Genomic DNA, 26,691 nt, shown 5'->3' on the forward strand with positions numbered 1-26,691 from the left:
GGCTTTGAAATAATGTGGGATTAAATATCCCCTTAATTTAAATAATAATTTATGATTATAATGTACTTATACATCGTACCCACATGCGTGAAGTTTCAGAACCTATAACATATTAGTGTCATGTGTGAGCAGAGAAGTGATTTGTTGATATTCTTTTTGAATAACTGTAGGTTGTGTAGTCCTTGAGGAAAGAATGCACTAGAGAGTAAGAAAAAGAAGGCCTCATCCCAGTGAAGAATGGTATATCGAGATCTGTGTTCAAGACTCTGACTATAGTTCTTAAAGTTTGAGATGTTTGAAAATTGGTTAAATTAAATGAATAAGTGGAACATATAAGTCAGATGAGTTCAAAAACTGAGCTGCAGAAAATGAATTCTTATTCCAGAAGTCAAAGAAGTGATTTTCAGAATTTTGGGAGAGAGAGAGAGATAGTGGAGATGAATGTTATAAGGGAACATTCTTCTCAATCATGGACCCAGAAAATCTTAAACAAAGATCAAAAAGAAAGAAGTCGAGATCTGAGATTTAGAATATTATACCTTTCAATTACATAAGTGCGTGCATAATTGTGATGGAAAGAATCATACAGCAAGTAGGATGGATAGTCAAGATGGTTGCTGAAGCTGCAAGATTCAAACTAGAAGTCAAATGTGTATGTCTTTGAGTGATATTCGACATTTTACTATCTTTACTGTTTATGCCGCGAGCGTGAAGTGGATGTGAAAATTATGTATGGGGGGGATTTGTTTAGATTTTTATTTTTGATGTTATGTTTTAAGGATTTTTTTAAACAAGAATGACAGTAATGCCCCCCCCCTTGACTGGACGAACAGTTAATTAGAAAAGAAACATACAGGAATGGACCCTTATCCATCTCCTTGCACTAAGGCATCCTGTAGTATCGGGGCCCTTTCAGGCGAGGTTGGCTTTGTAGAAGCAGGATTATGGCCAGCTAATAAGGAAGCATTCTGATGTGTTATTAAGAAGTTCAGCTTCTTGCACTATCTAGGGCGATCCTATAGAACCACTTTACTATCTCCCTCAAATGGATATTTCTGTAGCATGCCTGGTATGTTCTTGAAAAGACGTTGTTACTGCGGGATGAGGTAAGAGGGTTACCCGAAGCAACTAAATTAGTGAGGGTAATATGTTGTGTCTGTTAATTGCACATGTTCCTCTGGCTGATTGCGTATTTTGTGGACTGGAAAACGCGAGTGTCAGGAAGAGAAAAATCCTACCAGAGAGTGAAAAATCCTGTTAAAAGTTCTTTGCGTTCTAGATAGGATTCGAACCTGGGTCTTTCCAACGAAAGGATATCGTCGATATAGACTGAGCTACAGAGATTCCCCTTCAAGGGGACATTCACGGTCCATATAAAATGAGAAGGTCAGGTTGATAACCTGACCCTCTCCCATTTCAGTATATTACCCTCCATTCCAGAGCATACTAATTTGGCTTCTTCCGTCCCTTCTTTCATGCAGAGGACATTTTCCATTCAAAGCAGGGAGCAGCATTTTTTGATAATGTAGTAAGTTGGGGGGGGGGGGGATGCTGTAGAGGCTTCCTCACCACAAGGAGTTTGGATGCTCGCTGTATGAGCGATATGTTCAAGAGATAATTTCGACTCACTGCACCCCCCCCCATCTACTCTCTATTCACCCAAATAAACCATGTACAATGCCACTGCGAATAAAAAATCCTCAAAATCCTACCAAAAGAAAATATCATTTCCACATTTGTAGTCTACAGCAATCTTTATCGATAATCACTAAAAATAACATTGCTGAAAAAATACAAATGTCAAATTTCTTAACTTTTTTAAAGAAATAACACTGTTATTATTATTAGTAGTAGGAGGAGGAGTATTGAAACACTGATAGTTGAAACTTAGTGTCTTAGACATTATCAATGGGATAATTAGAATGACAGTTGTGGAAAGTTAATGCAATTAATGGAATTTACAAAAGTAACAGTCTGCTTGTTAGGCTCGACATGTTAGGTCCCTCGCCTGTTGAAAAGTAAACTTATAAAAAAGAGTCAGAAGAATCATTGATTTCTCCAATGCTTAGAATTTAGAAATTATCGTGTTGGAGTTTAATTCAGCTTTTTTTTCTCTCCGTGCCTAAAATAGTTTTAGAGTTCATTATCGTTTTCCTTTCACAGCTGGTGTGATAGCTGGCAAATAGTGTATTAAAGTTAATACTTGAAATCTAATGCATATGCTGATATTGAATAAATACTGAAATAATTAAATTGTTTGTGTTTGCATTAACTGTGTATATACGATAAAAGTACATTTTATGGGTTTAAATATTATACAAGAAAGTTATTTCTGTATGTCTTAATGATAATATGTGATTGTGTGATAATGTCTTCCTATTTTTCTTCTTCTACGGTTCTTAACGGGCCCGTAAGCTCCCCATAACTGTCCAAGGTATCTGTGGATTACGTAACCATGATTCCAGGATAAAGCGGTTAGCCCTATACCTATAAGTAGGGCCGCCGAGAGGGGGTGACATCTGAGACTTTTCTCACGGGCCCGGCATCGAAAAGGGCCCAACCGTCGGGTTGGGCCCTTTTCGAGCCCCGACGTGTCACATAACTGTGTTTATAATGCATGGTTTTAATTCTCGTAATAATACAACAATGATAAATAATAATGGCATATCGAGAATGATACTGTGTTTTGTTTTAGACAGACGGCTACGCTCTTTAGCTCGCCGTGAGTGTCCGGAAAACTCTGATTCTCTCAGAACGGATCGCTGTAGTTATAGCGGGTGATGACGTCAATAGGCGTTCGTGCAAGGTTGTTTTGCAGTTGGCTGCGCTAGCTAGTAATTGCATTCACAGTAATGTTCCCTGCCAGAACGCTTCGTTCTTGTTATTATTTTGATAGACGAAGGTTTTGTTATTGTTGTAAAGTGTGCAACTGTATAGTGTAGGCCATGCGCTAAAAATGAAATTACGTATTCTTATTAATTTGATTTTTTAATTATTAAAATTATATTTTTAATAATAAAAATTTGACCAACAGAAATGTATCATCATAAATGTGGAAATCAAAAACGAAATGAGAAAAGGGATCGTGAGAACGAAAAAGAAGATTTAAAAAACAAGCATTTACTACTGAAATATTTGAAGACGGAAGAACACCAAGATATTGAAATTTCAAGTAAACAATGTGCTAATAGTTTAACTGCTGACAAAAGTAATAAAGAATCTTCTTCACCTGGACCTGCAGCAGCTAACTCTGAATCAATGCTCCAGGAAAGATTAAACGGCTTAGCTTTGCTATCAATAGAACATGACCTGGCAATGAAAATTGATTATGAGATGATTAAAGATTTCGCTAACCATAAAGTGAAGAAGTGGATGAGGCAATAAAATTTTAAAAATTCTCTTTTTATTTAATGTTTGTATTTTGTATGGTATGTAAATGCATCGAATTTTGAATTTATTGTATACTTTTTTTAAAATAAATGTTTAATGTTTTATATTACTTTTTTATTAAACAAAAGTGATGCACTTTTTTAAGTTGGGCCCGGACCATAGACTTGTCACGGGCCCGATGGTTTCTCTCGGCGGCCCTGCCTATAAGTATACTTTGTATGTGGATTGCGCGACTTCTCCTGGCTGGTTTGCCTGTATGCGGGAGTGTGATAATATAAGCGGGAAAAAAAACCTACAACGAGAACGTTCCTGACTTTAATATCAATTCCATCTCTATCACTACTTGGTATATTCTAGGATGGCTAAGATACTAAGTGTATGTAATGAATTATCTAGTGTGAGTGATATATTTGACTGCAGTCTAAAATCTATTAAGATGATATTGAAAACTTTATTTGAAAATTATTTTTACGAGATCCTCGTCTGTGTGTTTTCTCATTATATTTTAATATCGTAATTTTTTGTATGTAGATTTTTCTGTTTCTTTAATCGCCTCCATAAAAATTATTGTAGCGAATTTGTTTAAAAATGGGCATCTTCCCATATGTATGTAGGTATTAAAAATAAAGTACGATTCAGTGTAAGACACAATTTCATTATGAATATTAATGTGATCATTATGCAAAATAACAATACGTTATTTTGGAATAAATAACGTATTGTTATTGGAATAAACAAGACAAATAATTTATCTATCAATCACAGTTAGGCAACTACCACGAAGAATATAACTCCGTTACAGTGATGTTTGCTTCCATTCCGAATTATATGGACTTTTACATTGACAACATGATCAACGACCAAGACATGTGTTATTTGCAAGTGCTGCACGAAATCATCTGCGACTTCGATAAGGTAAAATAAGATATTTTTTTCTTATGTATATACTGTGTGTAATTTAATTTTTTCTCGTCATCCAACCTCTTTAGAAAGACATCTAGATATTAGCAATAGTCGTTTTAGAAATGCAGAAGACAATTTAGGGGAAAATCCTAAATTAAAATGGACCATAACGCGTACCTTTCCCGTAAATAACAATCAATCTCTTTGTTCAGCAGTATACATATTCGAGGAGCTATGTGAGGTCCGAAAATTTTCGCCTGTCGCCCAAGTTTTAAAATTCTGTTCTTAAAATTATACGACGTGGTCTGAAAAGTTCTCGGCCTCGACTACATATGTAAACACTATTGGCAATTTTTTTTTCTCAGTTGGTACATCTGTCATAAGCATCCATGTGCAATTGCAAGTGATTCTATCAAGTAGTTTGTTTTATACAGCTATCTGAAGCAAAAGTGTTATCTGTATCCCTTGAAATGGATAAAATTGAGTATCGTGCAATTATAAAATTATTTGTAAAAGAAGGTTTAACGGCAAAAGAAATTCATTCAAAGTTCATAAAAGTTTATGGGCACTATTCTCCTTCATTTTCGACAATTAAGAAATGGGCTGCCGAGTTTAAACGTGGCCGTGTACCAGCCTTGAAGATGATCCACGTGAAGGACGTCTAAAAAGTGTAACAACACCAGAAATCATTGATCAGGTGCACGATATAGTAATGGATGACCGGCAGTCAAAGTGCGTGAAATTACTGAGACAGGCATTTCAAAAGAAAGTGTAGGATATATTTTGCATGAAGAATTGCAAATGAAAAAGCTTTGCGCAAGATGGTTGCTGCGCTTGCTCATAGCAGATCAAAAACACACTTGCATGAAAATCTCTGAACAGCGCTTGGAGATTTTAACAAGAATAAAACTGATTGTGTGCGTATGAATGAGACTTGGATTCACCGTTAAACACCATAATCCAAACAGCAGTCAAAATAGTGGACAGTAGGTGCGCCCACCTAATAAGATGCTCCTCAAACTATCACACTACCTTCACCATATGTCGCCCTTTCACGGATATTAGAGGGATGACACCGTGTCCTTGGTTCGCTCCAGATCAAAGCACGCCTGGTGTTACTTTGTAGAGCAAATCAGAACTCGTCTGTAAACAATACCGACCCACACTGGTCTTGGATCCAGTTAACTTGCAGCCTGGTCCATTTCAAACGCCTGAGGCGTGGGGAGAGGGGGCAGGCAGGCAGACTACCGGTCTCTTAGCATACAGACTACCTTCATGAAGTCTTACGCACACAGTGGAAGCAGATACCAATGTTCCTGCAGCCGACGGGAGGTCAGATCTAAGTGATTCGGGGTGGTACTTCTGTTTCGGCGAGAAGATAATCGGAGGTATCAGTCACCTACTGCGGTTGTAGACCGTGGCCTTCCTGCACTGTATCTCCAGAATGCTATTTGTGACTGCTAGAATTAATTCCAAAGTCAGGGAGCCAGGGAATGATGGCTTACGATGGCTCAACACTGAATTCATTAGTTAAATGATTTCATGCAGCCATATCCAAGAATTTTGTTATCACAAAATGTCTTGTTCTCACGCCAGAGACGAAATGGAAACTTACTCCAATACTCCCGCATTTACACCGCGGCAATTTGCATATACTGCTGACAGCATCATTCATTTGTATATGATAACCAGACAGCGTCACTTTTTAGATAATGTACCTGACTTGTGCTTCTTCTTTCCCCCCCCCCCTCCTCACGAGTTTTCGCAAGTTTTCTTTTTGTTCTTTAATCTATAGAAACCAATGTATTATACAAACGATAATCAAAGAATAAAAGCAAATGTTTTTTTTAAATTAAATCTAGAATACCAAAATAACTAATAATTAAGGAATTGACAGCGTACACTAGAAATATAAATTAAATAAACTTTAATATATACTTTCCGATATTTCGGCAAACGTCACGTTGCCATCTTCTTGGGAACTTATTACAAAGACAAGTGCACACAAGTACTACATAACAGCAAATGAGAACCGAAGCTAGGAAGCTAACGTTTTCCTGATGGTGCCCCCTGGCGGGCTATATTGGTAGTTCTTGGCCTTTGGGCTGAAGTTCTTCTGATAAATGTTTCCCAAATTTGGGGCAGTCTCAAGCATCCAAATTCATTGAGGTTTGGCATGTTCCTAAGGGCTGAGGATGATTCCATGAATAGTCTTTCATATTTGAACTTGCTGCGGTGTATTACTGTGGCTTTCTTCTATCTTATTCTGTGGCGAGTATCCAGAGCGTGGTCTGCAAGCTCAGAGTGGCTGTATTTGTGAAATCGGATGTAATCCTTGTGTTCTGAGATTCTGATATTTGCTGTCCTGCCTGTTTGGCCAAAGTAGGACAGTTTACAGCTGCAATGGCCAAACAGGCAGGACAGCAAATATCAGAATCTCAGAACACATGGAATCAGCCTCAGCCCTTAGGAACATGCTAAACCTCAACAAATTTGGATGCTTGAGACTGCCCCAAATTTGGGAAACATTTATCAGAAGAACTTCAGCCCAAAGGCCAAGAACTACCAATATAGCCGCCAGAGGGCACCATCAGGACTTTAGGAAAACGTTAGCTTCCTAGCTTCGGTTCTCATTTGCTGTTATGTAGTACTTGTGTGCACTTGTCTTTGTAATAAGTTCCCAAGAAGACGGCAACGTGACGTTTGCCGAAATATCGGAAAGTATATATATTAAAGTTTATTTAATTTATATTTCTAGTGTACGCTGTCAATTCCTTAATTATTAGTTATCATGTATAACCAGCGTATAAGCCTCTCAACAAGAAGAATACCAAAATGTACAAGATTTTGTAATTTTTTATAATATCTTATCTTTCCAAACTTCAATCATCTAGCGCCATCCTCAAATGCTTTCAGTTGTTTTGCAGCAATTACACACTAGTTTATTTTACGTCACTGTCATTCAAAAATCGATGTCCATATTATACCTTTCTTGAGGACCACAGAATGTAGGGTGAGGTTAGGAAAAATTTCGAATTTAAGTCTTATAATTCATTTGCCATGCTATGCTAACATTCTTCTGTAGACTTGTAAGGTTTTGACCTCTTTCTGCTTAGAGAAGTCCGATCTTAGCACATTGTTGATTGATGGTGCAATCGGAAAAGAAATCTATTTTTATCCTGACTTTATAAAACACACGGAGTACTGGCTATGGGGGAAGCCACGCTTAGATTTGTTTATCTACATAGTAAGTATAATGATCTTGAGATTATTCTTGCATGCAAACTGCTTACGTTTTTGTAAGGAATTCAAAACATTAAATATTAATATTTTGAATTCCTGAACGAGATTCGGTTAAATCTGTATAACACTGCCAATCACTCAAGCAAGTTTACTGAATCCAGAAGTTTAAGAGACAAAGTGAAAAAGAGCCACTGGATTTCTCTAAAATACCAACTGTTTTAAAATGTCTCTCTCTCATATAGTGCATGGTGAAAACATTTTTTTTCTTTTTCGGGAGATATTATAGTCATATCCTAAACAAGGGATATTTATACATGATTTTAAAATGCAGAAACAATTGTAGAAAATTTTGAAAAGCAAAAGAAAAGTCCTAATATTTCTAATTACTCGAGGAATTGATATCATTCAAATTGCGCATAAAATATTTTCTAACCGAGTATAGTGAAACAAAACATCCCCATATTTACCAGGAAGTACACAGGAAGATATATATGCCATGTGTGGGGAGCTTTGCAAAATGAGTGCAGGCGCAGCAGGGGTGCAAGGTAAGATGGAAGTGGAAGTTATACCGTTGCTAAGGGATAATTAAATGAAACAACATGTTATAGAGAGGACAAGGGGTTTGAGAGTGTTAGATCTGATAATAGAATCATAAGATATATCTGTAACTTGCACTTTGTACTCCTCATGAGTATGCTGACAGACTTAGGAATCATATTGGAGCAGTTCCATAGCTTGAGAAGCTACAAAGAAAGAAAGAATGTCAGAAGTGCATGGAAAGTGGTCAGAAATTGTTTGAGAGAATCAGTATCAGACTGCATACCCAAGGTCAAGAGAATGAACCAAGTGGGAATTAAGTGGATGACTAGAGATATAAAGCAAGAGCTACAAAAAAAAAAAAAACAGTGGATGGAATATAAATAAAATAGTAATCAGCATACTCATGAGGAGTACAAAATGCAAGCAAGATGGGTGACCAGTTTGGTAAAAAAAAAAGGCCAAATCAAATTATGAGAGAAAATTAACTAAGCAGGCCAAACTAAACCCAAAAGAGCTTTCTCGTTATGTAGCAAGTAAGAGGGAAAATAACTATGGTAGGATGACTATAAACAATGCTCATGGCAGAAGGTGACAGAAGAAAGAAATAGTAGAGTTGCTGATTGATCATTTTGCAAAGGTGTGTCATATAGGTGGAGATTTTGCAGTTGCTGATGTGAGAGTTGCATAGCAAAATTGAGTTAAATGAAGAGGTGTTCAGCATATTGAAAAATATGAATGCAAACACAGCGTTGAGACTAGACAACATGTCAGCCTGTGTACTACATGAATGTGCAAGAGAACTGGCATTGCCTCTGATGAAATTGTTTCATCTAAGCATAAGCTCCTGCAGGGTTCCAGGGAAATGGAAAGAGGGTAAGATAGTTCCATTGCATAAAGGTGGCTCCAAGACAGAGGTAGCAAACCACAGACCAATTAATATAACATTGTTAAAGTATTGAAAAAGTTAGTTAAAAGTAAATCCAACATTGGGTGGATAGGGATGCGATACTCTATAGTGGACAGCACGACTTTGTAAAGGGTAGAGGTAGGTCCTGTCTTAGTAAATTATTCACATTTTTTGTGAATAATTTAATAATGGACAGCAGAATTGGTAAAGGAAATGACTACAACATGATACTGCTAGACTTGCAAAGGCATTTGACAGAATATCACATTGAAAACTATTACAAAGGTTGGAGCAAATGGGAATGGATATGAAGCTAGTAGCATGGATAAGGGGAGGGGTGAGGTGGGACAGACAGACACCAGAGAGTAGTATATGATGGAGTGGAATCTAGGAGAATGAGGGTGACTAGTGGAGTACCTCAGGCTTCCGTACTCCACTAAAGAGTAGGGTTACTACTCTTTAATTTGTATATTAATTATATAGGGAATGATATAAGAGGGAATATTCAGTTGTTGATGCAAAATTGGGGAGAGCAATAGTTGATAAAGGTGATCTAGATATCCTGCAGAATGATTTAAATAAATTCGCATTGTGGACAAAGGATAACGATCATCAATTTAATGTTGCAAAAATTCAGATTGAAAAGGTTGCATATGGTGTATCATATTGATGGTACTGGATTACAGGAAATTGTGAGGCTAGGGATATGGGGATAATGATGGGGAGAGAATTGAATTTCAGAGGGTATATTGTAAAAGTTGATAAAATTTATCAAAGGATTAACTGGATATTGAAAAACACGTTAACAAGTAAAGAGGGAAGTTATTATCCGTCTTTATAAGGCTATGATTCGGCAGCATCTTGACTGTGATTTGGTCACCTGGGTTTCTTGGGGAATTGGAGGCAGTAGGGAAGATTCATAGACGAGTGACTAAGCTGATAACAGGTCTATGGAATGCTCCCTATGAGGACAGGTTGAAGGTTTATCTGTTCCAAAGTTTAGTTGATAGGTGGAAAAGAGGAGACATGATAGAAACTTTTAAGAAATTAAAAAAGATTTATAAAATGGATGCAAAGGAAATTTTCAATATATGTCAAAGAGACAGAGAACTAGGAGCCATCCGTGGAAGTTGTGTAACAGAGTAGTTAGCAAGGATGTGTGGATCAGATTTTTCGCATGGAGAGTGGTGAATGAGTTTTCTAGATTGTCAGTTAGTTCCCTGATAGTGAATGAGTTTATAAGATATCGTATAATATATACGGTATATAAGATACCGCTTATAAGATACCATAGAGATACCGTATAATAATAATAATAATAATTTAGTTGTCAGTGCACGCAATGAAAAACCGAGATGCATCTACTTGTAATTAGGCGCAGATGGAAGAACAACGGAACACTATACCTTCGATTGGAAAAGACCAGAATTCGATTCTCAGGTTGAGAGGAATAGGCTTTTTTTTTAAGCAAAGGTGAGTTAGCTGATTTCATACAGTGATAGGAAGTTCATTTCTCCAGTTAACTCTGGTTTTCATCCCGCGTACTGATAAATCGACAGGAGAACATACGAAATTAACAAACAACAATACTGTTAGTGGATAGCAGATAACGTAGTAGGTAAATGAGTGTGTCGATGAAAAATTGGTTACAGTGGTGGCGAACATTTTTATGTGCGCGTGCCAAAAATTCACAAATCGAGTTGCTGAAGTGCAGGGCAGTTTTTAATAGGGGAAAAATTAATAGAAAATTAATTTAACTTAATTAATTAATTTAACAAATATAAAACTACGTTTAAATTAGTTATCAATCATTGGACTAATGAATTCTTGTAGCATACTGTAATTTCCTCAGGCCAACATCATTAAATTAATTTTTGCTAATTTTCATTGACATATCCCATTCCGATCACCAAAATTTATAATATTATTCATATAAAATTGATTATTGTATTATTAAATTAATTTTAATAATGTTGGTTTGAAAAAAAAAACGGTAGTGAGAAAAAATATTTATGCATTGTAACTCACCATAGAAGTCAGCTGAGTAGGGGAAGCAGCAGAAGGGTGTCAACTTGTCAGCGAAACGCTTACCGTATTTACTCGAATATAACTTGCCCTCGCGTATAACTCGCACCCCTGATATTACTTTACGAAAAAAGACATTAAAAAGTTTTGCATATTCATTGCACACGAAAAATGTTTAAACATGTTCATGTCGAGGCGATAGTTACTCGCTCTCAGCGGTTAACAACACGCCTTTTCCAACAGCCATTATACTGCAGATGCAAGAAAAACAAGTAGTTTTATTGTATCCCTGAATAAGGTGCAGAGGCTTTTGCAGTCTGTGTAATATATTTCTCAATAAATAGTGCAATTAGAGACAGCTGGAATAAAAACGGCGCTAACTAATGAATCACATGTCTCCTCTCACAGAAACTTCACTGTATAGACAGTATCTAACTAAACACGGAAACACAGTATCTAACTAAAAACTATTGTCCAATTTTTCAATTACTTGAAATAAATGTTTATTTTATTGCATTTGAAATTTTTGATGTCATTATGACAGATCACAAAGGCTGACTTCAAATAAAATTCTACAACAAATTGAAATATGCCATATAATGCGTGTGTGAGTTCGCCTGCCAGCTCAAACGCAAACAAGCAGCAATAAAATTCAACCAAGGGTTGAAGCTTTGTGTGAGTTGAGCCCGTCAGTAATGAGAAGTTCAATCGGAACGATAAACGATACCCCGTGGTGAATGTGTCAAAACTAAGAAATATATAGTGAATGTTGTTATGGAATTTCAGGAGTTATGGAATTCGGTTGAAGAGAATTAGCATTTAAACTCAACAATTGTCGGATGCCTTTGTCGTTTGGTAGCGCGATCTTTTGTTAATACCGCACCAATCATATGCACGTCTCATAGCTGCTCTCTAGTGTAAAACAAAATTTAACTTTGTACGTATTGTAACAATTTAAAAAAAGGTTGAATAATTTATAAGCATATAAAAGGATATCATCTGTAAATCGTTGACGTGCCAGCAAAATTCTCGGACTTGCCACCTCTGGCACGTGTGCCATAGGTTCACCGTGTAGGTTATGTGGCATAAAATATCCCTGCAGTAATCAGGAATAATAATGAGAGAGAGAGAGATCATCCATGTTAAAACTGAATACTGAATTAAACATGAATATACATACGCACAAGTAATAACTGAACTAAGAAATAAAGTAAGACAAGTGAGATGCAAAGTATAAAGCAAGTAAGATTACAAATTTAAGGTGAAATAAGAAGCAGAATAAAGCATAAATGCAGTAGAATGTGACAAATTGCGTAAAATGATGAAAAGAAATACATTTATGTAACCTAGGGCAGTGATCATACCAGTTACATAAGAAAAATGCATACACAAAGCAGACCAGCTATTCATGCATTTTCACTTCGGCAATGCGTGCGCAAAGTTTTCTGCAAACATAGTTAACTAAACAACACTCTTAAAAATTCTGCAGCAAGCACCGAAGACTTTGGGGACTGATGTCTCATAATTCCATAACGGTGGCATAATTCGAACTCTAACCTTTCCAACTGTTGATGACAATATTTTAAAATACTTTACAGATAAGAGAGTGGTCATCTATCCACACTTTATGCTGGGACTCCATGATTTTGTATATAACTCCATTAAAAATAGTTTAGAAATGTTTTATGCTCTGCTTAAAGTACGTATTACATACTGCTATCTTTGCTGTACAGATGCTTTATGAAGCCCGATTCCTCAAGGTGGAGAAGATCAAAACGATAGGTAGTACTTATATGGCAGCTGCAGGTCTTCAGCCAGGCAGGAACTCCAGCAGGTCATCAAGCGAGGTAAGAATGCATTAAAATATTTCAGTTAGAATAATAATCCGCACTGAACTCTCATAGGAATAAATATGTTGAAAAGAGGAAATCTGCAAAAAGGGAAGCGCGATAGCTCTTTGCCGCAATCTTTTTTATCTGTTGGAAAGTAACTGATGTTAACAATGTCATTGCGTAGTTGAACTTTGTTGTACTGTAGATAACAAAAAGGCAAAAAACTGTTACTATGGTAGAACAAATTATGATGGTGAATCTATATTTTCATTTTTAAAAATCTTCAAGAATCGGGTTTATTGAAACAAAAAACTAAGTATTGAGGGCACTGCTGAATTTCACAAACTTAATAATTTATTCATCGCAAGATCAACTTAAACTAACTCCAGCAATATTTATAGATCTACAGAAAGCTTTTTACACTTCCATGATTTTTGCACAGTATCCCATGATATTTTACTTATAAAACTACAGGCCTTATAAGAATTACAGCCTCCAATTTTTAATAAAATATCATATGCTCTTGAGTGGTCTAAGACCTATTTCATGTCTAGATCACATAAAGCATAAACAAACTACAGAAGCCATAGAAGCTACTGTCGGCTAAATTAGCGTGTTGCCTGGAATTCTGTGCTTGAACTAGTACTGCATTATCTACAACAACGATTACTATGCTCCGAAATTATCAAGTAAAATAAACACCTTTGAAAAACACTGCGCTGATCTTCACTACAGATTATGTAAATAAAATAAAATGCAAAATATGGTAAATACAGATCAGAAAACAATGGTTTCCACGGTAATAAGCTTACTAATGAATTAAAGTAAAAATTTTGAGTTTGCCAAAAATAGTTTAGCTTTTTATGTCCAACTTTAAAATTTATACTTTTAAAACTGAGATGCATAAACCCAATATTTTATGTCGTAGATTGCGTTTATTCTGGAAAAATCCGAGTTTCTGGGAGAAAAGGTTTTTCTCCCGTCCAGCATGAGACCGGCTAAGGTTAATTCACTTTCAGTTGAGTTAGTTTTCATTTTTACGTCCATATATTCTTATATAACTGGAATTATAAAATTGACTTAACCTTCAACTACTTAGATACAAAAAAACGTGATGACTATCTCATGTAGTATTAAAAACTGGAAACCACATATTAGTGAAGTATGCACCACGATAAGATTTATGCTGTCTAGTTTTCTTTTTAAAACATTCTTAACTGTGACAATGCTAAGAACGCCATATTTCGCGTAGATTAAAAAAACTGCTATATAGTACGGTATTTTGAGCAGGGACAGAACTTATCACATCACATTAACAGCTCTAATTCTGTACAAAATAAATGAATACGCATTCCGACTATTAATAAATATAGGACTACAATGAACTGCATAAACACTATTAAATATATCATCAATTATGGAATTATATAACTACAGAATACTAATCTGATAGCTAGATAAGAATACTCCTTCGGAAAAGTTGGCATAAAATATATAATAAAAAAGCACAAAAAAGAGAAATAATACATAAACGTTATACCTATTTGGTCCCAAAAATCCTTAACAGCTTGTCTCCTCATAATAATAAACTAAGTCAACATAACCAAATATAGAAATCTAATCAGAGAGAACTTTAAAGTTTCTATAATAATGATGATATTTTTATAATAAGTGTAGAAATTTAGGCAATACCATAATAGTTAATTAGCTGATGTGCAGCAGGCTCTTATGTTGTATGGATATATATAGGGCTCGACAAATACTTTTGTCCACTAGCCGGTGGCGTGTAAATTTTGCTAGCAGGCAAGCAGCTGCACACTGTAAAAATAGAATATTTTTATTTAATAATAAAATAATTTCCTAAACAGCTAAAGGCTTCAAATAATTTCTCTTAAAATAATGCGTGGCGATTAGGGTTTTGTACAATTTGTCGAGCCCCCCCCCCCCCACAGTTGATGATATGATTTTATTTTATATGTGAAAAAAAAGTCTATGAAACACTCGGGTTTCTCTAGAGTATTTGCAACATGCCACAGAATGTTGGTATTACTGTGGTGTCATTAATCCATCCCTCAGATGATGGAGACTTCCAAAATGTGAGCACAATTACTATTCGAAGCAAAATAGATTTGAATGATGCTGAAAGCATGATATCTAGTTTCCTGTGTCTAGCCAGTATGATTTCCTGACATGAATCCTGCCCGGCATATGTGTGAAATAGGGACATATGAGACAATTGGAATGGTTACCTTAGTCTCTTTCTTGCGAGATTTACTGTAGGAAGTGTAATCCAAAATCTGTCGAGATGAAACGGTCCACTTATACTTACCACTTCTACAGTTCCCTTGTCTGTACATCTCACTGGGAGGTAGCAATTTTTAATGACAGAAAGCAGTTCAGCTTTTGACCACTATTCTACATTTTTGTCTAGACCTTGCAGTCAGAGAATCTAGAATGTTTAAAACTAGTAATCCCAATCAATGTTTGCCAGAAAGCATGTCAAATGAATAAATGAATGAGTATGTTATAGGTAGTCGCATTGTTCACATGAGGTAAGAAGCGATAATTTAAATTTCTCAGGAACACAATGTCGAAATGAGGATCTCTACTGAGACTCAGAAACAAGAAAAGAAATTAAAGTTAAAACAAGATTAACTTTCCTGTCCAAACTGATTCCTAATAAAAGAAATCTCTAATTAAAAAAAAAAACTGAGCATTTATAACACTACTATAAGCAAAAAATCGAATCCTGGTTACACTGGAATTCTTCTCTCAATCACATGCTATGTAATGAACAGTGTGGAAGGGGGAGGAATAATAGGGAAAACTATAGAATAGGGATATATTTCAGACATTTCTAATTTCTCTTAGATTAGCAGACAAGATTAACTTTCTTCCTTAAAAACTGTGCTCCCCTAATTGAGAAGAAGTATAAAAATAGCTAAACATTCACAGTTGTTCCATTTTATAGTTGGAAAACTAGTGCAAATACAATACATAGTACCACCCCACAATAATCAGATGAGAGTTTTACTAACGTTTAAATTATATAGGAATTAATGACCAACAAGAGAATCGCATTAAAGAACAGTAAAATATTTTGCCTCTTTCGTATCTAGATATATTATCTTTCACATTACTTGTCAAATGAAAGGTCTGCATCAAACTTTTAGAATGATGTTTGAAGAAAAGTTTCCTTTGGAAACTTCATGCGTCAAAATTTCTCATAGTTGTAATTAATTATATTAAGTAATTAAAATTGTTATTTAATCATTAATTATTTATTACAATGTGTGTATTATTCATGTTGATCCTTTATATCGATCTTTTTCATTCTTTCTTTTTTTTTAAATAGAAAATCACTCTGCTGAAATTGTCATTGTCTAATTGGTTTATTCTTTCTAAAGATTTGAGTGCATGCGTGTAAACGCGCGTATATTTTTTTGTCTGCACGGTTTTACGGAGCTGAGAGAAATTAGAAATGTCTGAAATCTATTCCTATTATGGCATTTTCCCTATTATCCCCCCCCTAGTCTCCCACACCGTTCATTATATAGCAAGTGAAGGAGGGAAGAATTCCAGTTCGGTCAAGACCCGATTTCTTGTTTATAGTCGAGATGTTTAAATTCTCAGATTTTTTTTATTATTTTACTTTAGAAGAATGAATCCATCCAACAGCCACCTATAAATCTGGGAGAATTAGGTATGGTCATAAGTCACGTTTGGGTGAACAAATTTAATGTTCTGTGTTATGAGTTCAAGATCGTTTTCGGCAGTTAAAAGACGCTGTATTGAAAAGGTGTAAAGAGAGCAACCCGACACTGATAAAAGAATACTGGTTTAGCAAAAATAAAACAGAGAAGACTTTCTTTCTGAGTCTGGTTTTATATCTGGTGTTCAAATAACTTGAGTGAAATAGCAAAGCTCGCGTAGTCACCTGCAACACAGATCGAATATTCGTACACATTCAGACGTTGAATATGAAATCAGATTCTCTCATGTAATGGGTAATATAAACTATATCTGGGACATATCGCGCCGTTTCTTAATCTAACAGAGGGATGAGTCGAGTTTAAGGCAACAGAGCTTTTTTTTTTTTTTTAATCTGCATGGTATCTTATGCTGCTTAAACATTTATATAGGCTATAAACTGCGAAGCTTCAGATTTCTTCGAGTAATTGAGAGTGCTGTTTTAATACTGGTCATAGAAAAATTTACCTCTAAACTGCAGAGTGATCTGATATGTTCACTCGCGAATCGCATTTCCTTAATAACTAGAAAATATGCGGATTATTCTTTGCATTGAATTGTTTGTTATACTCTCTCTTTCTTGTTCTGTGATGGCCAGGAAAACTATTGAAGATCCATGAAAAAAAAAAAAAAAACTACCACGACACTCATCCCTCAAAACAAAAACAACAAAAAAAAGAAGCTCGAAATGAATCATAATCATCCGCTCATAAACACTGATCTAATCTAAACCACCACAATCTTGACATTTAGTAAGCACTAAATGTCAAGCACTAAATGTCAAAAAGTGCTTACTAATTACAATTAGTAAGCACTTTTTGTGCTTACTAATTGTAGTAAGGAGTAGTTCTTGTCTCTCTCTCTCTGTCGCAATATTAGTTTTATACGGAGCAAAGAAGCATCCATTTTAAAAAAAAAGTAATCATTAATGCTGTATACTTTTCCGTTTCGTAAAAAAATGCACAAGTACGTAGGCTGTTCAATAAGTAATAAGACTATATTTATACAGAAAACAGATTACCTTTAATCGTCATAATTTACATGGTATTTTTCGAAGTAACTACCGTGAGACTCGACGCATTTGTCCCAACGTTGCGTCCACTTCTTAAACACATGTGAGAGTCCGTTTTTTGAGAGTTCTTTCAAAACCGCCTCCGCAGCTTTTACACATGCTTTGTGCTTTCGAAATGGCGGCCTCTTAGTGGTTTCTTGAGCTGAGGAAACAGCCAGAAATCGCACGGTGCGAGATCAGGACTGTATGGAGGGTGTGGTAGGATATCTGTGTTGTTCTTCTGCAAAACGTCCACTACACAACCAGCAATATGTGGCCTTGCATTATCGTGGTGCAATAAGAAGCCATTCTTCAGCAACCGTGCTTGATGATAATCGCTGCTGTGCTGATCGTCTCTGTGATGGACGTTGAAGGTCTTCCACATTTTGCCTTCCTTCCTTAAAAGTTTTATGCCAGCGAAAAACACTTGCCCTCGACATTGCTTCATCGTGGAAAGCTTCGCATATCATGTTAAAAGTGTCCGATGCCGATTTTTGCAAACGCACACAAAATTTAATCGCATAACGCTGTTCCAAGGACGCTTCCATTTCGAAGACTGGTCGCACTTCGTAGGCATGCCGATGAGCACTTGCGTTTAGTCACGTGACACTCTGGCACATCAGCCCGTATACGCCATCTATCAACCTCTTTTGTTAATACAGACAGCAACATTTCTTTATTCCACAGAAATTAATATTGTGATGAGTGGTTTCGCCACAGTAAAATTAGTCTTATTACTTATTGAACAGCCCACGTATATAGGTCACCAATTAGTTCCTATTAAAAATTGTTGATATGCGGAAACAATACTAGAAATATGTATAAGGTTAAGTCAATATTATATTTTAAAACACATTAGCAATTTTTTTCTTATAATAACGTTCAAAATCTGCAGTTGATATTTGTGAGTTCGAAGATCGATGCCTACGAGGGTATGCTGAAAAGTTGTTATAATCACTATGTAGGAATTCAGGTGGAACCATGTAACTTACAGATTCTACATATTCACCATGAAGTGTTATACACTTGTTACAACTGTTGCATTATTTTCAATTCTCTGAGAAAAAAAGTCTTTCCCTTGTTGCACAAATCAGTCCACAGCTGAACATATGACTTCATTACCAGTGGTAAATTTTGTTCGAGTATTTCTTTAAATTCGAGAATAGAAAATAGTCAATGGGGCTAGGTCTGGAGAAAGGGGTGGGTGAGGCAGATATTGAAAGCCCAAGTTGTGTACTGTCTGTTGAGTTTCGTGAGCAGTTGCGTTGTCTTGCAAAAGCAACACGCTTCTGCTCAGTTTGCCGCGACGTTTTTTCTTCAGTATCTCCAATTCCTTTAGGGCTGTTGAATAAACTGCTGCCGTAACAGCTTCACCTTTCTTGAGGTACTTGGAAATGATTACACCATCCATATATATCCCAAAAGACAATGGTAAGAACCTTCCCTGCTGACTTTTGGGTTCGGAACTTCTTGGGCCGTGAAAAACCTTTGTGTCTCCACTCTACTGACTGTTGTTTGGTCTCTGGGTCATAGTGATAAAGCCATGCTTCATCAACAGTAACAATAAGAGCCAGCCAAAAATATGCACATGATTTCTCAAAATGGCAAAAATCCTTTGAGATAACAGCACACGTTCTGTCTTTTGGTTGGTATTCAAACATTTGAGGAAACCACTTCGCTGAGAGCTCTGCATGACCAGATGTTGGTGGATAATGATCCCAACTCGTTCCCTGGATATCCCCAGAGTCTTTGCAATATTTTGGCTGGTAGTCATCTATCATCAAGGGATCATGAGATGTGAAATGCACTGTATCGATGTTTTCAAGTGTGATCGCTGTGGAAGATCTTCTTGACTGGGGAAATCTGCTGTCTCAGGATGCCCAGTTTTAAACTTGGCCAACCATCTAGCAACTGTTGGATATGCTGGGACACAGTCTCCTAAAGTCTCACACAAAGTTTGGAGAATCTCGGTTGCGAACTTTTCTTGTAGCACGAAAAACTTGATGATGGCCCGCACCTCAGTGTCTTCGAATTTCTTCAAAATCTCTGGCATGTCTTCTTATATATCCTAAAAGAAAAAAAAATTACAATATGATTAAACATGAGGGTGGGGTTAAACGGTTTTAAGATATGTTCTTTCTTGTGGTTATATCAGTTGCTTAATAGGTGTTTATCAGAACTTTTCATCCCTCACTCGTAAATATGCGAACGTGTGATCGACTTTGTACACGCAATACCTCAAAATAAAACGATTCGAAAATGCAAAATTAAAACAATTACTTCATGTGCAAATTACTAAGTTATGATGTTTTAATAATCGCAGTCCAGGAAAAATTAGTTAACTGTTCGTACTTATCTTACAGAGTTCATAAACGAAAGGAATACTTTCAGTAACAGAACTAGAAAAAACAGGCAATGAACTTCTTCCCTTATACAAGTTGTTAAAAGTATTCTGCCTTTATAGTGATTTTTTTTTATTAAAACGTCGATTTTTTAATTAAAATAAACAATGACTTTGGAACTGGAGAAAAGCGATACATGCACCTACATTTTGATGCAAACATGATATTATTATTATTATTAAGAGAGACTTCCAGGAAGTCAGAAACTCATAGGAAGGCCACATACTACACACACAAGCTATCATACTTATTCTTAAATTCATTCACACTGCTTGCACTCACAACATCCAAAGGCAATCCATTCCAATCACGCACCACCCTCTGAGAGAAAATGATATTAAACAAAGTATCAGTATCTTTTCCAATAACCCATATGATCGAGTGTTGAGGGAGTCAAAACTGTTCTTCAAAGTTTATCGTCTGTTAAAAGAACGAAAGAAAATGTTATCTGAGCGAAACAGGGAAAATGTGAGGAAAGAACTTGGATTACGTATATCATGTGACTACCAGGATTATAGATTTTGTCATCTTTCCTTGTTTTAGAGTAGACAGGTCTATGACCTTTGTCGTAACCTACAGTCTAGTTAGTTTCTGCTATTTTCAGAAACTTGATTTACTAGGCTTCCTTATCTGGTTTAATATTAACTCTGCTACGTTTTTTTTTTTATTTAGTTTAATGTACATTTAAACTATAAGATGAATGCGAAACAAAATTTCTTTGCTAACGATCTGCAAAAGTATTAAATTCACTGGTTGAATTCACTGATTAAATATGGCAAACAGAGAATTTATTGTTATTTTATATCGAAATCTCATGATTAATTTCAAATATATAGAACTGAAACGTTTACTTTAATATAGCCATGTTTAATGAGATTCATTTTACAGAAATAAAGACAATACATGTACAGTAATTGCAAAAGTTGTGAAATTTTGCAGAGAACGTCGAAGAACTACTAAACAAGTTCCTAAAAGTCCTGATTGATGCAATCAGGGCCGGCTCTACACGGTGCAAGACGTGCATTTGTACGGGGCGGAAAGTTTTTTGGACGGAAAAGTTGGCATAAACTATACGAAAAATAAGGAAGAAGGGGCGGCAAAATATGCTACTGTACGGGGCGACTAGACGAAAAATAAGGGAGAAGGAGCGGCAAAAATATGCTACTGCACGGGGCGGCAAAATTCCTAGGGGCGGCCCTGGATGCAATTTGAGGTACATCAGCCATCTTTACAAAAGGGTTGTCCGCTGCAATGTGTGGACATGGCTGTAGACAGACTCTCAACTCTACTCTCTCCACAACCTATTCAGAGATGCTTTGGAGGATATACTATCTCAGAATAGTAATGACACATTGTTTATATGTGAAATTAAATCATCTGTCATTTAAAGGACATGAAATAATACTGGACTGTCATTTTCAGTAATGACAGCAGCAATTAATTCAAAGTGATATTATATATCAACCTCACGCACAAGAGGTTGCAAAAAGCTACAGCACATCAATGCCATGTGTCAGCAAGTGGAAAATAACAAAAAAAAAAGAACCTGTTGATTGTTTTAACATCTGGAAGGAGATTGTGTCCTTAGGAAAATTGCCTCAGGTAAGACTGTTCCATTTCAAAGCAGAATTAGATGGAATAAAATAAGATGGGAAGAAGTTGGTTTGATCTGTTTGAAAATATCTGTAGAAGAGGTACAGTATATCAGAAAAGGTAAGTGAGCAGGGCTGAGTCTGAGAGAGACAGGGGGAGGAAACACCAATTAACCAGATTACCTTCATCTGGGTAGAATCAAGCATTGTTAGAAAGGTTTTTGGGCATCAACCCATATGTGAGAACAATATTCTAAAGTATGGTGGTATTTCTGTATAGAATTTCCTATTCATACACGAATACATGATGATGATGGTGGTAGTAGACTTCGGATTTATACAGTGTTAGGAGTTACATTGTACAGGTGAGAAATAGTCTCTTAAGTGGAATAGGATACTTAGTTTTATGGATGCAGTGGAGGCTGGATGATCTGCTTACTATCACAAGTTAGACGGTATAAGCTATTTCAAGAAGAGATATCTGATCTCGCGTGGAGATCTGTATATGATTAGAGGTACAGGGGATAAAGCGAGATTTTTTCTGCCTGAGATAGGACAGGATTGCGTTTAAGTAGTATAAAAGTTGAAAAGATTATCCGAATTCTACTGAAATATACCAAAAAATCCCTGCTTAAGGCAATGATTATGGAAGATTTTGTAGTTTCGTATATATAAGGATTCCAAGGTATGTCAAATAAAAAAGAGGAATGGAAATTACTGTAATTGACACAACTACAGATAAGATTTGAGAGCAGAGACAATAGGTCATTTATGAATAAGTGAACGAGCGTGGACGAAAGTGAGAGTCTCAAAATACCCAAGCAGTGGTGAGGAAATGCAAAGAAAGGAAGCTATCCACACCTGGTGAATGACAAGAGAGGAAAATTGAAAATCCACTAGCAAAGACGGGACAGCAGGCGATAAGATGATATTGTTGTAAGCAAGCCTGTATGCCAGACCTAGTTAAACTCCAAAATGTCTAGGACGATCCACACGGGATTCACAACCATGTGTATCAGTAGATGGATGATGTTAGAAAGGAGATCCTCTATGTATCGAGTGGGTGAAATCCATATTAGTGGTCACCGATTTACTGGTGGGCTCCTAAGTGGCATAGTTGACTGATAATAACTTCCTCTGTTACTTCTGATTGAAACGAGATGAGTGGGATCGGATAATAGTTCTCTGGCTGTTATTTACATCCAGTCATTGGGATGAGTGGATATCCTATAGCATGGAACTATATGAGATTACAATGGTGATATAAGATGAGTGTTAGGTCAGAAGCAGACGTTTTAAACACAGCTGGAGGATACCGTTAGGACCGAAAGACTTGTTCTTTAAACGGTTCAGGATTCTTCTCATGTCTTTTATGTCGAAAGATTACACGAGGCATGCAGTAAGCTGTTCTTGGTAAAGTGGGAAGTTCTTTGCCTTCCAGAGGAAGGCAAAGAACTTCCCACTTTACCAAGAAAAGAAGGCTGATCTCCTTGTCTCTGGATGTGATAGCATCCAGAGACAAGGAGATCAGCCTTGTCTCTGGATGCTATCACCACAGTAGTATCCGGATGTGAGAGAAGTGAAAACGAGAATGGGCAGAAGTTACGTCGATTGGCTTAGGTGAGGGATCAAAGGTTCGACTGCCATTTTGAGCAGGAGATAAGTTTTCTGCAACATGCGCCCTTTCAGAGTCTGATTTGGATTTGATGCTAGTCTTTAGACAGTTGTCGCCTGCTGCTGTATAGTCAGAGTGGACATTGAAGTTTTGTTTTCAAGCACTGGTGATACGTCTACCAGATTACTACCAGATACGTTTTCTGCAACATGCGCCCTTTCAGAGTCTGATTTGGATTTGATGCTAGTCTTTAGACAGTTGTCGCCTGCTGCTGTATAGTCAGAGTGGACATTGAAGTTTTGTTTTCAAGCACTGGTGATACGTCTACCAGATTACTTCTTCTTGTGGCCTATCATATTTTGGATAATCTGGAAAATAAGTCTCTGCTCATCGCAAGGAGATAGCGTTGTACTTGATGTACTTAAAACGCACACCGAGTTTCAAGGAACCTGAAGAATCATGCCTTGAGGAACATGCTACTCCACTAAACCAAGGTCATTTCGAAGAACAGCTGCATAAGAGTAGATTACTTCTGAAATGACTTTATAAAGAAAACTGAGAAGTTTTCTTTATAAATAAAACATTATCCTAATTTGAACAGGTCATGATTCTGTGTTTATCTCCCTTATGGGAAAGAGTACTTCTAAAACCTAATCTTTCCTAGTTTGTTTCTTTTCCTTTCTTCCTTTGCATCAGGAAGTAAAAGACCGTTTGTCACCTTACTAAAACTTTCATGGTGAATTCTTGAATTGCTTTCTAAGTTATTCTGTTTCATTTTTTGTATATCTGATTATGTCAATAAAATTTTACTAATAAATGATTTCCGTAAGTCATTTGTTGTTTTTAATATAATTATTTCTACTTATGTTCCTGTTTGAAAAAATATGTCTACGAAATATACGGAAGTACTGTAGCAAACGAAACACTTACTTTTCATTTACGTAATTCGTTGATAACAAATAGCGAATTGTTTAAGTGCAGTGTATACATTCATATGCGTGCAATGTATACATTCATTTGTAATAGCATAGAAATCATTTCGATATTGTGAAAATTCTACTCCATTGCAAGAAACCAATCGATGCTATAACAATAGTTCGGTAGGCTAAGTTCGGTGTAACATGATATTTGAATGCATTTCAATTAGCCGGCCTGGTTGTCCGGATGGTTAGCGTATCTGCTCTACGACCAACAAGTCACGGCTTCGAATCCCGCTGTAAACATCGATGTTTTGATTGTCTTTTGGTGGGAGACGAATTTCATTTCCCGGTGTGAGACTACTGTCCCGCTTATTGGAGGCCTCACGTGGCTTGAAAAGTTCCATGTTTGGTCTCTCTAGAGCAGGGTTTCGGGACCATGTAAACAATCAGTAAAAAATACAAAAAATATATAAAATTAATAATAATAATAATCCATAACCCACTCATTGTAAGAATGTACTATAGGTTTATAAAAACCTTTCGCGGATGCGAATTATATTAAAAAATTCTAAATCGTAATAACCAGGAATAATTTCTCGATCGTGTTATTTTAAGACTCTCTCTCTTCAGAGAAGTCAGATGTTGTCGAATCGAAATTCATGCATTATGTACTTATCTTTATGCATTCTATGACTCGCAGTCTGATTCGATATTTGGTGTTATAAAAAATACTGAATTAAAACTGAACTATAGTAAAATCATGATAGCTATAACTTTCAAGATATTATATGCATAAATATTGAATCGTATTTTTTCTTAGAGTGTAATACTACAAGGAGATCCCGTACAAAACGTTTTGTTGTTAGTCAGTTTTGCTTTCTCCATGATGGAAACATTGCAAAGGCGAAACAAAAAAAAATCCTTTCAAGATTTTCACCTAAGGATAGGTGAGTTTAAGTTTTTATACTTTCTTTGCTGTTACTGATACTAAATTTTTATGTGAAACATACGTACGGAAAATTGCAAACCGATTGCATATATAATACTGTAGATGTGCGACATTCACATGATCCTTGAGCCCTGCTCTTCAAGAGACAATACATAGTACTTTGTAAGCCCACTTGAAGCCATACACAATAAGTAAAATAATTATTACTAACTACCTGACTTACTGGAAGGCTTCAAGTGGGCTTTAAAAGTACCATGTAAGAGATATCCCTCTCTCTCTCTCTCTCACACACGCACCACGTGCGTGTCCCATCCCTGCCTGTCACTCCTTTCTCGGTTTGTTTTGCAGAAAGAAAAACAACGCCATGTCAGGATAAACCAGCTAACTTATCTTTGGTTTAAAGTCCTCATAATTGAGACTCGCATAATAGAAGACATTCGAACATTCATATGATCCTTGAGATTCATATATTAATGATACACATATTAATGATACAAAAGTCTTGTATCATTCGTCCAGTTTCAGTTGCTATTCTACCGATGATCCTTCAAACATGATTCCCATTCTATGGTGAATTTTTATATTTAATTAGAAAACTTGTAAAACATTTGCAATCAAATTATATTTTAATACAAACTGTGCTTCTGTTAATACAGAATTTGAAGCGTAATTCGTATTTCAATCAGTATCTCATAATGCATAGCACACTTCTTTTCGGACATTTACAATGCTATGAATTTTGGGAAGAGTCGCTATCCAGACTGATTTCGCCCTTTATTTGCAATTAAATTGCAAAAGTCACGATCCTTCTTTTTGTACTTGTATACGCTCTAAAAGGAAGTGTGCTATGCATTACGAAAATACTAGGGCAATTATCTAAAGTTATCTGCCTCCGTATACAAATAGCACTCGCGTACGGATACTTCACCGCAAACTTTTGTTTGCTCTCACTTCTTGTCTAATTTATTTATTTATTTTTCTTTAATTTACTTTTCTAACCAGAAAAAGAAAAGATTAGAAAAAATTAGTCTTTTCTAATCAGAAATTTCTATAGCTGTCTCTAATTCCGAATATTTCACTTGCCTCAATATTCCAATAGCGAAGTCATCAGAATTACTGAGTTACGAAATGGTTCAACGTTCGATTGTGTATTCCTACAAAACAGACTGAGAACACACGTGTCTGACAGATAAGACAAGCTATGGAAACAGGATTAATTGTCCTATCATGGTAAAAATAAGTTTAGGAAAATTGAGTTATTTGGTTGAAAAATACTTTTCGAGTCATCTCAATGTTTAATACTGTAACTCTACTGTTTTCAAGGATAAGAAATGCAAACGATTTTCAAGTATTCTAGAAAGCACTTTGACGTCTGACTAAAGAAATGTGTATGGGCTGTCCGTTATGTACAATTGTGGAATTTTTTCTCATAATTTAAAATGAAATGCTAGTTCATAATTTTTTACAGATGCACATTATTAGAGACTTCCTATCAACAGTCCACACAATTCCACTGTTTTTTTGTGTGTGTGTGTGTGTGTGTGTGTGTGTGTGTGTGTGTGTGTGTGTGTG

The 26,691-nt window shown here is 36.1% G+C and overlaps 1 protein-coding gene across 3 annotated transcripts in view; it reads left to right on the plus strand.

The window, feature by feature from the left end:
* LOC150100955 (adenylate cyclase type 2-like) overlaps nt 1-26,691 on the plus strand; it is a 176,415-nt gene that overhangs the window by 137,673 nt on the left and 12,051 nt on the right. For 2 of the 3 annotated variants that reach the window (XM_090401092.1, XM_090401094.1), the window contains 3 exons: nt 4,156-4,305; nt 12,742-12,855; nt 24,991-25,117. In XM_090401092.1, coding sequence (XP_090257218.1) covers nt 4,156-4,305; nt 12,742-12,855; nt 24,991-25,117 — 391 coding nt within the window. The remainder of the gene's footprint in view (nt 1-4,155; nt 4,306-12,741; nt 12,856-24,990; nt 25,118-26,691) is intronic. The other variant, XM_090401093.1, reaches the window with a different exon arrangement.

Source organism: Typopeltis vanoorti, chromosome 12, assembly GCF_054136105.1.
Source record: "Typopeltis vanoorti isolate ZY-2024b chromosome 12, IOZ_Tvanoo_1.0, whole genome shotgun sequence".
Classification (NCBI taxonomy): domain Eukaryota; kingdom Metazoa; phylum Arthropoda; class Arachnida; order Uropygi; family Thelyphonidae; genus Typopeltis; species Typopeltis vanoorti.